Raw genomic sequence first — 13,057 nt, 5'->3', positions numbered from 1 at the left:
TTTCTATCTTATCTAACTACTGTTTTTCTCAGTCTTGCACAATCTTCCTGGTGGAAAGAAGGCCATCTTTGTTCCTTTAAAGTGACTCTGGGAATTGACAGTCAGATCTTCAGATGTTTAGGGAGGAAGGAGAGGGATACACTGGGAAAACATGCACTTTTCTCTCCCCTCCCCCCCATCCATTCCTCTCTGTATTTGCTTTAATCTCAATGTAACACAGCATCCGATAGCCATACCTCATTCTTAACACAGCTCACCACTCACTCGTATACATGAAGATATCAGGCAAGTGACTAGACATTGGTTTCAATCTTGTGTGAATTAACAATACTATGGAACTTCATTTCAATGCCATTTCTTCCCCTTCCCCTTGCTCTCCCTAATTCTCATCTCCATCTTGTTCTTACTGACTACTCTCTGGCCAAGGCCCATCATTCTTCTCCTCTTCCTCTCCCACATTATTACTGTATCTACTTTCACCAACCTCTAAGCTAGCCAGCCTTCCCCCTCCAGAGTTCCTGTGCCCTATCCAATAAATTAATTTGACTCACAGCCTTTAGCTCCTATTTACTCCTCACAATCATTGAAATCCAATCCATCTCTCTATCTCCAGCCCAATCTCTTTCCTTGTGTCCATAACTGGCCTCTTCCCTTCCAACACTGTGGCAACAGTGTTGGGCTCCTTTCCTATCCATCTAATCAGTCAGCACTTTCTCCTCCCATTCCACCACCCTACATTCTTAAAACTGCATGCCCTGCAGCTGTTGTGTACAGTTCCCTTCATGTTACTGACTTCAATGCCAATTCATTCCTCCTCTCATCTTAATCTCCTACTCGCATCTGTGGTAACTTTAATTTCCATGTTGATGTCCACTGGCTGCTTTTAATCGCCTTTCCATAACCTCCTTATTTGATCTTCACTTTTGGACTGACTCAATGCACCATCTTGGTCACCTCTCTCAATCAAGTTTTTATCAAACACTGCTCTTTTGTTCACTCTGAATTCCCTCTTGTCACTTGCTGTCCTTCAACATTGCTCACTTTCTGTCTGCCTCTATTCTGTCACTAACTCCATTCATCATCTCCAACTTATTGCCCTCTGACTTCTCTGTTGCTCTTCCCCCCCCTTCTTTCAACTCAATGATCTCTACATTTAACTCTCTTGGGTCTCTGCAGCTCTTGACTCCTTTTATCCCCCACCCCACCCTTGGCAATACTTTATATATTCCTTTAATTCTCAATCTTGGTTGTCCTCCTGATTTTGCTACTTTGATCTTTTTCTTGAAATGCTGAGTGCCTTTGGAGAGAGTCCTAAAACTACATCGCTAAGAAGTTTTAGAGAGTGCTCGAACTATACTGGCTTCCTCTACTCCAGTGGTTCTCAACCAGGGGTATGTTTACCACTGGCGGTACACAGAGGTCTTCCAGAGGGTACATCAACTTATCTAGGTATTTGCCTAGTTTTACAATAGGCTACATAAAAAGCCACTAGCGCAGTCAGTATAAACTAAAATTTCATACAGACAGTGATGTGACGGGTTGGATCACAGAAACCCCCTTGGGAGCTGCCACCCGATGTGCAAAGACTACCCCTGCTTCTGTTTTCCCTGCCAGCTCAGGACTCCAGCACCCTGTCTTGCTGAGCCAGACACTCCCGTCTGGCTCCAGACACAGACCCAGGGTCTGAATCTCCTGTCCCAAAGCTGCAGGTTTACCTGAAGACAGCTCACAGAAGTGCGCTTGTCTTTAGCACTCAGATGCTCAACTCCCAATGGGGTCTAAACCCAAATAAATCTGTTTTACCCTGCATAAAGCTTATGTAGGGCAAACTCATAAATTGTTCGCCCTCTATAACACTGATAGAGAGAAATGCACAGTTGTTTGCTCCCCCAGGTATTAATACATACTCTGAGTGAATTACTAAATAGAAAGTGATTTTATTAAATACAGACAGTAGGATTTAAGTGGTTCAAAGTAGTAACAGACAGAACAAAGTAAGTCACCAAGCAAAACAAAATAAAATGCGCAAATCTATGCCTAATCAAACTGAATACAGATAATCTCATCCTCAGAGATGCTTCAGTAAGTTTTTTTCTCAGACTGGACTTCTTCCAGGCCTGGGCACAATTCTTTCCCCTGGTACAGCTCTTGTTGCAGCTCAGGTGGTAGCTAGGGGATTCTTCATGATGGCTCCTCTCTCTCTCTCTTCTCTTCCCCCCTTTATATATCTTTTGCATAAGGCGGGAACTCTTTGTCTCTCTGGGTTTCCACCCCCCCTCACTGGAAAAGCTCCAGGTTAAAGATGGATTCCAGTTCAGGTGACATGATCACATGTCACTGCAAGACTTCATTACTCACTTGCCAGCACACACATATACAGGAAGACTCACAGGTAAATACAGCCATCTGCAGACAGTGGGAGTCATCAAGATTCCAAACCATCATTAATGGTCCACACTTTACACAATTACAATAGGCCCTCAGAGTTACATTTTATATTTCTAGTTTTAGATACAAGAGTGGTACATTTATACAAATCAGATGATCATACTCAGTAGATTATAAGCTTTGTAATGATACCTTACAAGAGACCTTTTGCATGAAGCATATCCCAGTTACGTTACATTCACTTATTTCCGTATTTTCTCTAAAACTATCTCAGTTACATTATATTGACTTATTATCAAGTTTTTATAAAACTATATAGACTGCACAACGTCACAAGTGACTTGTTTATACTGCTTTATATACAGTACACTGAAATGTAAGTGCAATATTTATATTTCAATTGATTTATTTCATAATTATATGGTGAAAGTGAGCAATTTTTCAATAACAGTGTGCTGTGACACTTCTGTATATTTATGTATGATTTTGTAAGCAAGTAGTTTTTAAGTGAAGTGTAACTTAGGGGTACGTAAGACAAATCAAACTCCTGAAAGGGATGCAGGAGTCTGGATAGGTTGCGAGACACTGCTATACTCCACTTTTAAAGAGTGGTTGGATTGGGGAATTTTTACTTTAAAAATGACCCTGGAATGGAATTTTAAACATATCAACCTTCATGCAGACAGGGAAAATAGCTGTTCTGCTGGTATAAACAGGGTCAACAGTGCTCAAGGCTTGGAACACTTCTACAAGGTGTTATGATCACTACTGGTTCAATCAGCTTAGTGGAAAAAAGGAGAAGCCTTGTTTGATAACATATCAGATGTAATATGATCATACCACAAAACGCACTTTTTCTAAAAGAAAATGATGGTGACTGAAAGCATTAAAAAGTGATAGAAAGAGTAGTTGGGAAAACACGCAGATTACTTGGGCACTAAAAACAGCAAAATCATTAAATCCTTGATATAAATTTTATTTTGTATAGCTCAAGCTTTCCATACAACTAAAACAATATATAAAACTGTTATCTTTATTTTTGTCTTAGGCTCTTCTCTTTTTGTTCACTTTTCTTTTTATAATTCAGTGTTTTCCAGTCTACAGGTTTTCCCTCAGACTAATATCTATAACAGTGGTTCTCAACCTTTTTGGGCTCAGGACCCATTTGTAAATGTTTATGGCCTGTCATGACCCAGTAAATAATAGTCTGAGGGTGGAGGCCCTGTGGTGGTTTCGGTCAGGTCCTGCCTGGCATTCACCTGACAGTGGCATCTCCTGTGCTGTGGGACTGGCTGGGCTGGGTTTGGCTCTCCGTTCTGGGCACTGCAACCTCCGAGGTTTCAGCACCCCTGGGGTTTGGCCCCGCCCCCCTGACTTGACCAAATGCGTGTGAGTGGAGTTGTGACCTGGCTCATGGGGTTGCAGTGCCACTCAGTCAAATTTGGCCTAGCCAGGGTCACATTATCATGATGACTGGGCCAAACCTGAATGGTGCTAGGATCCCAGACGTTGCAGCGCCTGGAGCAGGTAGGCGAGCCCAGCCAGTTCTTTGTGACAGAAGCCACAGGAGCCGCCGCCCGACCCTTTGAAACATTCTGGTGACCCAATTTTGGGTCCTGACCCAGGGACTGAGAAATCCTGGTCTACAATTTGTTCATCCCTTTTAAAGGGAACACTTCCTGGACACTACAGTGCAAATAAGTGATGGTCACATAAATACCACCCTATACCGGAAACCTACTGGCCGCTATACTTACCTACATGCCTCCAGCTTCCATCCAGGATACATCACACGATCCATTGTCTACAGTCAAGCCCTAAGATACAACCGAATTTGCTCCAGTCCCTATAAGATCTTTATCAAGCATTCTTAAAATGATAATACCCACCTGGGGAAGTGAGGAAACAGATTGACAGAGCACGACGGGGACCCAGAAGTCACCTACTACAGGGCAGGCCCAACAAGGAAAATAACAGAACACCATTGGCCATCACATACAGCCCCCAGCTAAAACCTCTCCAGCATATCAACGATCTACAACCTATCCTGGAAAATGATCCTTCACTCTCACAGACCTTCAGAGGCAGGTCAGTCCTTGCTTACAGACAGCCCCACAACCTGAAGCAAATACTCACCAGCAACTACACACCACAACAAAGAAACACTAACCTAGGAACCAATCCCTGTAACAAACCCTGTTGCCTACTCTGTCCCCATATCTATCTACTCTAGTGACACCATCAGAGGACCCAACATCATCATCCACACCATCAGGGGCTCATTCACCTGCACATCTACTAATGTGATATATGCCATCATGTGCCTGCAATGCCCCTCTGCCATGTACATTGGCCAAACCAGACAGTCTCTACATAAAAGAATAAATGGACACAAATCAGACATCAGGAATGGTAACATACAAAAGCCAGTAGGAGAACATTTCAATCTCCCGTGATGTTTAAAAACAGATTAAAAGTAGCCATCCTTCAACAACAAAAAACTTCAAAAACAGACTTCAAAGAAAAACAGCAGAACTACAATTCATTTGCAAATTTAATACCATCAATTTGAACTTGAATAGGGTCTGTGAGTGGTGGGCTCACTACAAAAGCAATTTTCCCTCTCTTAGTATTGACACCGCCTCATCAGTTATTGGGAATGGACCACATCCACCCTGACTGAATTGGCCTTGTTAACACTGGTTCTCCACTTGTAAGGTAACTCCCTTCTGTTCATGTGTCAGTATATTTATGCCTGCATCTGTAACTCTCAGTCCATTGATCTGAACAAGTGGGGTTATCTACCCATTAAAGCTTATGCCCAAATAAATTTGTTAGTTTTTAAGGTGACACTGGACTCCTCAGCCGTTTTAAGGGTTTATTTGAGTTCTCTTTATCTTTAGTGATTTTGCTCTTCTCCTTGTCATGCTCTATTTTTGCCCATCCTCTCTATCTCTACCTGGCTTTTGACCCTTCATTCACCCTCCCTTCCTCTCATCCATTTCCCTCCTTCCCATCCTCCTCTGGGGATGACCCCTACAATGCAGGTGAGGAGTGTTTTGGAGCGTGCAGTGACTGACTAACTTGTGTGTCACTGACCAAACGTGGGCGAGCCAGCAGCCAGGCCTTCAATTAGTCACATCCTCTTGCTGGCATTAAAAAACAAACACAGACATCCAAGTGATCCTCCTCCTCCGGGCCTCTTCTGCGTTGGCCTTTCCAGGCCACGACCTACACCACTGAGCACTGAGGGGCGGGGAATGTCTTTCCTCCAAAGACCCTGCAAACGCGTCAGGGCAGGTGCCCGGATTCACTTTGATCATTTTCAGGGGGCCCCCCTCAGCTGAGCACGTGCCTCCGCGTGAGCGGCCGGATCGGGGCCTCACGCGCTCACAATAAGGACTCTCCCGCAAGCCGGGAAGCGGCGGCTCCTGGAGCACGCTCAGGGTCGCGAGCCGTTCAGACTCCCCCACCCCCACCCCGTGTTCTCCGGGCCAACGGTCGGGGGAGGAAGGAGCGGGCCGGGGTCAGGGGACATTAACTCTTCCGGTGCCGCCTCGAGGGCTCCCTCCCCCCGCTCGGCCCCGGCGCGCGCACAGGGCGGGTCTGTGGGCGGCAGCGGTTTGCGCAGGAGCCGCACGCAGGGCTCACCGCGGGGCACCCCCTCACTTGGGAGCTCGCCAGTCGGCCCCGCCAAGCGGGAGGAGCCGGCTCAGCTGCGCTCGGGCCGCAACTCCCCCTAGGGCGGGGAGGGCGCCCGTTACCTGCGCCGCGGCCTGGCCGGGGAAGTGGGCGGCGCCCCTCCGCCGCTCATTCTGCCCGCGGACCCGGAGGAGACAGGCGACGCAGACGGCCCAGGTCTCCCCGCTGGCCGCGGCCGTGCCATGCTGTGCCGTGCCCGCCTGACGCTGGTGGCGGCGGCGCTGCTGGCGCTGGGGGCCCCGCGCGGCGGCGGCGCCCGGCTCCTGGAGTGGTACACGGCGTGGGTGAGCACCGCCTACACCGAGCCGCTCAGCAACCGCACGGTGCGGGGCAGCGCCGAGAGCGGCCGCTACGGGGACAGCTCCCCCAAGGAGAGCGCGCAGGGCCTGGTGGGCATCCCCCGCGGCGCCTCCGCCCGCCACATGGACGGCTGCGCCTCGGACACCGACTACGATGTGCCTCTGCCGCCGGGGAGCCGCGGGCCGCCCGGCGGGGAGCCGCCGCCGCCCTGGATCGCGCTGGTGGCCCGCGGGGGCTGCACCTTCAAGGACAAAGTCACCAACGCGGCCCGGAAGCGGGCGGTGGCCGTGGTGATCTACAACGAGCCCCGCTTCGGCAACGCCACCGTCTCCATGTCCCACCTCGGTGAGTGGGGCCGCAGCCGGGGCGTTGAGTCGCGGTGCCTGGGGTCTCGGCAGAGGGCGGGGCCCGGGGGGAGGGGGCTCTAGGAAGAGGGTCCGGTGGGACAGGAGGACACTGGGGGGGGGAGGGATAGCTCAGTGGTTTGAGCATTGGCCTGCTAAACCCAGGGTTGTGAGTTCAATCCTTGAGGGGGCCACTTGGGGATCTGGGGCAAAATCAGTACTTGGTCCTGCTAGTGAAGGCAGGGGGCTGGACTCGATGACCTTTCAAGGTCCCTTCCAGTTCTAGGAGATGGGATATCTCCATTATTTTTTTTTTTTTTTTTTTTTTAAGTGGGGAGTGAGGGGTTTTGGGGGTGGAGCGGGGAGGCGAGGGTGTGTCTGGGTTCAGCATTCCCCGGTTTTGTGCTTCTAGCCAGTCTAGTCAGTGGCTCACACTGGTGACACGGTGCTTTTCGGGGGAAAGGGAAAAGGGGAACACCGTGAAGAGCCCTTACAAAGGACGTGTAGGGCTTGTTTCCTGTCACTACATAGAATTTTTCACTTGACCAGAGCTTTTACACCGAGTCTCTAGGAAGGGACGTAGAAACTATCAAGAAGTGTTGCAATGAACCTATTGATCAACTGCCCCAGGTCTTTCTGTGGTGAGTCTCACAGTAGTATCTTGACAAGTTTCAGAGTAACAGCCGTGTTAGTCTGTATCCGCAAAAAGAAGAACAGGAGTACTTGTGGCACCTTAGAGACTAACAAATTTATTAGAGCATAAGCTTTCGTGCAGCCCACTTCTTCGGAAGAAGTGGGCTGTAGTCCACGAAAGCTTATGCTCTAATAAATTTGTTAGTCTCTAAGGTGCCACAAGTACTCCTGTTCTTCTTTTTACAGTAGTATCTGAACACATAATACATAAGAAGTTAATATGTTGCTCTTTAACTACAGGCTGAACAAAATTGTACAGGAGACCACAGGGATATGTAAAAATGGCCACTTAAGACAGGGAATTACCTATTGGATGAGTCTTCAGTGCAGGCTTTATTGTAGTACTTACCACTTCATCGTCAAAGTACACATTATAGTCCTCACACCTCTCTGAAGTAAGGTAAGAAAAGTGATGTATAGAGGGATCAAATTGACTTGTCTAAGCGTGCCTAGCTATCTGTAGCCTACAGCAGGTGTCTGTGACTATGCCAAGGTAAGAGCTCAGGTGTTCTGGCTCCACACAGTCTGCTGATTTTTTTTGTGTGTGTGAAAGCATTACCTGCTTGAGAACTTAAAAAAATGGGTAGGGTGAGTGGTGTGTGTGTGGGTTTTTCTTTTTTGTTTTGTTTTGTTTTTTTAACTATTAAGTAGGTTTAAAGGCATAGGAGGAGACCTTCAGGGCAGGATATAAGGAGTAAGAAATCAAAGCATAGTGGGGGGGAAAAACCCTGTCGCAGATATCCGCAGACCTGCCACTGTGTAGTAATCTTACTAGTATCCAGGCAATCTTTCAAGAGGATTTTAAATAAATTTTAGTCGTTTTTTTTTTTTAAAAAACGAGTTTTCTTTTCCTCTAGTAAAATTTGCTGAAAGTCAACTTCGGAGTACCGTTGGCTCAAAGTATATTTGAGACCCTGAAAGGAAGCAAGTCCCTCTTGAAATAAGTGAGTGGCACCATCCTGCAAGTTGGAATTATGATTAACTAGTACAATTAAGCTGCTTTGTAAGGCTAGGTCTACACTAGCACTTTTGCGGGTAAAATCTTCTGTTTGTCAGAGGTGTGGAACCCCTCTCCCCCCAACAACAGATGTTTTACTGACAAAAGTGCCAGTGTAGACAGCACTGTGTCGACGGGAGGCGCTCTCTTGCCGACATAGCTACTATTGTTTGTTCGGGGTGGTTTAATTATGCCAATACGGAGAGCTCTCTCCCACTGGCATAAAAGCGGCTATGTGGGAGACCTTACAATCGCATAGCTGCAGCAGTAAACATACCCTAAGACTACGTCTGTGTTGCACACTTTACAGCAGTGCGTTTATGCCGCTGCAGCCTTGCCGTTGTAAGGTGCACAGTGTAACTGCTCTTTGTCGCTGGGAGAGAGCTCTCCCGGCGACAAAATAAAACCAACACCAATGAGGGGCACTAGCTTTGTTGCTGGGAGCACACCTCCTGCCAATGAATTGCTATCCACACTGGTGCTTTTCATCATTAAAATTTTTGTCACTCGGGGGTGTTTTTTCACAACTCTGACAAAAATGTTACCTACAAACATGCTATTGTAGATATAGCCTAGGTGTCAGCTTGGGCTTCCTGGGTTGGGTTAATAACTCTCTCACAACCCTCATATTAGGCCTCCCTGTTTCTTGTTTTACTTCCCTGTGCCCGCATCAGAAGGATTCGTGTTTCTCAGGTTAGGTCTACACTACAAACTTTTCTTGGTACACCTCTACCCCAATATAATGCTGTCCTCGGGAGCCAAAAAATCTTACCGTGTTATAGGTGAAACTGCGTTATATAGAACTTGCTTTGATCCGCTGGAGTGCGCAGCCCCGCCCCCCTGGAGCACTGCTTTACCGTGTTATATCTGAATTCGTGTTATATCAGGTCGCATTATATTGGGGTAGAGGTGTATTGTTGATTGGGGTATGAAGAGACTTGATTCATGACCAACATAGCTGTGCTGGCAAAAGCCCTTAGTGTAGACAGGGTATACTGGCAAAACTGCATTTTTGCTGGTATAGCTTATTTCATTAGAAGAAGGGGTAGACAGTGAACAAGAGGACATATTGAATATACTTTCCTGTTTAAGATTTGCATACATGTGGTTCTGAGCTATACACATCTAGGTTAAATGTGCATCTGGATTGGGATCCGAGCTACGGGTGGTACTTCCTTGGCTCTCTAGTACTAAGCTACACAGAATACATTAAAAAGTGCTTAACACGGATTGATAAACAGTGCTGATAAGTAACAAGATATTATAAAAAGAGAAATTTTCATCTGTTGGATTACAAATAAGTAAAAGTATTTAATTTTAGTTGAGTGGCTGTGCAGATGAAATTGTTCTCTATAGCTGGTAATGGTCTTTGGCTTGGTTTACAGATGGAAATTGTTTCTGATTTCTCTCTTCCCCTCCCCCCCCCCCCCCTTAACTAATTACTTGTTTTTATCCTCATAATGGCTAGAGTGGTGGGTATTCTGTGACTTAAAAAAAGGCCAACTGACATTAAGATCTAAATATTCTGGAGGGAGAGTATTATTCCATTGGAAGAGGCTCAAGCCTTAAAAACCTTTTAAAGATTTTTGATGAGGCTATTTGTATCTTTGAAATGAATTCTCAGTTTTCAGTATTTCTTTGTCCACTTCTGATTGTAGGTTCCTCAGGGCAGAGACATGTCTTGCTGGTTTGTAAAGCTCCATGTACAGAAATGGCAGTGTAATAATTTCTTAACATGGATGAGAGTACAGTCCTCTTAGGTTTGTGAGAGAACCCTGATGCTTTCAGCATTATCCTGTCCAAGGGTTGCCTCTAAAGGATTTAAAAATACTGGAGTCAGAAAATGTGGTCTTCTCTTGATGGATAATGAAGGGGTAGGTTGAATTGCTAGTTTAACACAATTGAAATACCCTATTAAGATGCAGGCTAACACATTTGAAGCTGCAGTATGTTGTAGCTTAGGAGGAAGCCTTGGTGACATGACCAGCTAACACCACTTCAAACACAATAGCCTACATTTTAATGGGGTTTTGCAATTGTGACATTAACACAATTGGAAAAAACATATTTTTGCCCATCAAAACATATCTTCATGGGGAGGAAGTAGTCTTGAATAAGCAGTCTGGAATGTATAAGGAAGCCCATGATGTTGATCCCAGCTTTAAAGCCTGAAGTCAATAGTTTCATGAGTAGGGTGGGTTGAAATCATTCCCTACACTACCCCATGTATCAAGCTGGCTTCTTGTAGTTCTATTCCTTGTCTCCGAACTGGGAGGAGGAGAAAATCAGGCAGGGAAATATAATTCTTTGAGGAACCATAATAGTTTTAGCATACAGGGAAATAGGGGATGATACAAATGGCACTCTTGTCTCCCAGGTCACCTGAAAGTTGCACCTGTGGGTCTCCAGAACATTGTTAGCAAGTGAGCCCCCTTTCTTTGTTAGGTGCAATTTATTTACTTTAGAAAGATGTTGCGACAGACACCTCTGACAAAGGTCTAAGAGTGTGCTGTTTTCGATAAACTGAAATAAATCCCCAGGAAGGGGGAAATTTTGGTTTTGTTTACAGTAAGTCCCATGCATGTCTTCTATTTGTCTGGCCTGCCACAGTGCGCTGATTTAAAAAAAAAAAGCACTTATAACTTCAAGTAACTCTCTCATGAAGATAGACTCTTGACTTGAAAAGGCCTTAGGTATTTCCACAGCAAACTCTGACAGATACCATTTAAAAAGACTTGAAATTCCTGTTGGTCCCATCCCAGAGTTGGATGGGATCTGGCTTGAGTACTTTGGGATCTGGCTTGAAACTGTTTATTACATGTGGCAAAATGATCCAGCTCTTTTGTTCAATCTTCAGCTACTACTATAGAGTTATGAACTAACAAATGGATACTTATGAATGCATTTTAGTACTTTAAATAGAGACTTTAAATAGAGCCTGATAAATTGTATTGATCTTATTTGCTAAATGAATCTTAAGATCAGCATCCCATTATATTCTGTGGAATGAAGCATGCAGGGCCTCAATAGATATACACGTACTAGAAATAGTTGAAATAAAATATAAGTTCTTATTTTCTTTGTGAAATTTTCAAATGCAATAATATATAATGTAAGCTGTTTTAGTAATTAAACTTGCTTTGTCAAAGTAATTCTGCTTTGTTTTCAGAATTTTAAGCATTTTCCATTAATGTTGTCCACCTCTTACATTTTAACTTTTAAAGGATTGAATTGCGTTCAGATAATAAACTGGAGTAAGTGTGCATTCTGTTGACTTTTTCCCCCCCTTTTCTCCAACAGGAACGGGGAATACAGTGGTAATTATGGTTGGATATCCAAAAGGGATAGAAATTTTGGAACCAGTACGCAGAGGGATTCCAGTAAAAATGACTATTGGTGTTGGCACAAGACATGTGCAAGAATATATCAGTGGACAGTCAGTTGTGTTTGTAGCCATCGCTTTTATCACCATGATGATTATATCACTAGCCTGGCTCATATTTTACTATATACAACGTTTTCTATATACTGGGTCACAATTTGGAAGCCAGGTAATTGCAGATGGTGATAATGATTTTAAAAAGTAACCTTATTAAAAGTTTTTAAAGTTTTTCTCTCTTACATGTAAAATCCTGTAAAATTCTTTCTGTGTCCGATACTAATTTTATTGAAATGTTGTTTAGCACCATATTTTCTTGTCTATGACAGGCCATGGATACTGCTTAGAATGAATACATTTTTAAATGAATTCACTTATAAGCAGCATGTTAATTGACATCTCAAGCCTATTTAGCTTTAATAACTAGATTTTTATCTGAAATATCTGCCTCCTACCAGATCAAGTTTAATTTAGAATTGGGCAACAATTTTAGTGAAACTTGGTACAGAGCAATGTTTGATGACTAGTGTTCACTGGGTGAGATGTATTATTTCTCTTCCTTCCTTCCAATTAAAACTGTAACTTAGGGAATTGCTTCCTCCTTCTTTTCCAATCTTCAGCTAGAGAGCTCTGTTGAGTAAAGTTTAATGGAGAGAGTCACTGGGCCAACTACTAATGGGCTGAGGGGTGAAAACATTCCTATAAACCTAAAACGTTGTATTGTAAAGCTTTACAAAAGCTGACCCTGAAGCTGGCATTGTGATTGTAGTTCAGCCCCAATCCTCTGGTGGGTCACAACCTGCAAATTGATTGCAGGGGGGAAGCCTAGTGAGTTGCAGCAAATTACCTGGGCCATTAGGACCCAGTAAGAGTGCTGGAGGGAGGGAGAGGAGCAGTTCATTCCCTCCAGTTGCTGCTGCTGCTGCAGCTACTTCCTGTGCCTCTTTACAATCCCTCTGCTTTTCAAGAGCAGTTCCTCTGTACTCACTGCTCCAAATTAACGGAGATTTGGCCCCAGGATGAACCACAGAGGGCTGTGTAGTCAACTTTACGTCTTTTTAGGACGGGCTGTTCTAAACTTCTGGACCTGATTACTGGGGAGAGAGTAGGTGATCAGTAGCCCCATCGGTATCTCACACTTTTTTTATTTATTTTTTTTTAATTTTTTATTGAGACACCCTCAAAATGGATAGGAAATCAACTTAGGAGTGAAAAAATCCAGGCTTTGGGATGTGGGACAACTTCAGCCATTTT

At 44.8% G+C, this 13,057-nt stretch overlaps 1 protein-coding gene across 2 annotated transcripts in view; it reads left to right on the top strand.

The window, feature by feature from the left end:
• Positions 1 to 5,983: 5,983 nt before the first annotated feature.
• The window catches only part of RNF149 (ring finger protein 149), a 31,055-nt gene continuing 23,981 nt past the window's right edge, over positions 5,984 to 13,057 (top strand). The window contains exons 1-2 of one of the 2 annotated variants that reach the window (XM_054009898.1): positions 5,984 to 6,735; positions 11,725 to 11,975. In XM_054009898.1, coding sequence (XP_053865873.1) covers positions 6,273 to 6,735; positions 11,725 to 11,975 — 714 coding nt within the window. In that variant the 5' untranslated portion in view covers positions 5,984 to 6,272. The remainder of the gene's footprint in view (positions 6,736 to 11,724; positions 11,976 to 13,057) is intronic. The other variant, XM_054009889.1, reaches the window with a different exon arrangement.

The sequence above is a fragment of the Malaclemys terrapin genome, chromosome 1 (genome assembly GCF_027887155.1).
Source record: "Malaclemys terrapin pileata isolate rMalTer1 chromosome 1, rMalTer1.hap1, whole genome shotgun sequence".
NCBI classification, from domain to species: Eukaryota; Metazoa; Chordata; order Testudines; family Emydidae; genus Malaclemys; species Malaclemys terrapin.
The sequence above is the reverse complement of the archived record's forward strand: the minus strand, read 5'-3'. Positions and strand labels throughout refer to the sequence as shown.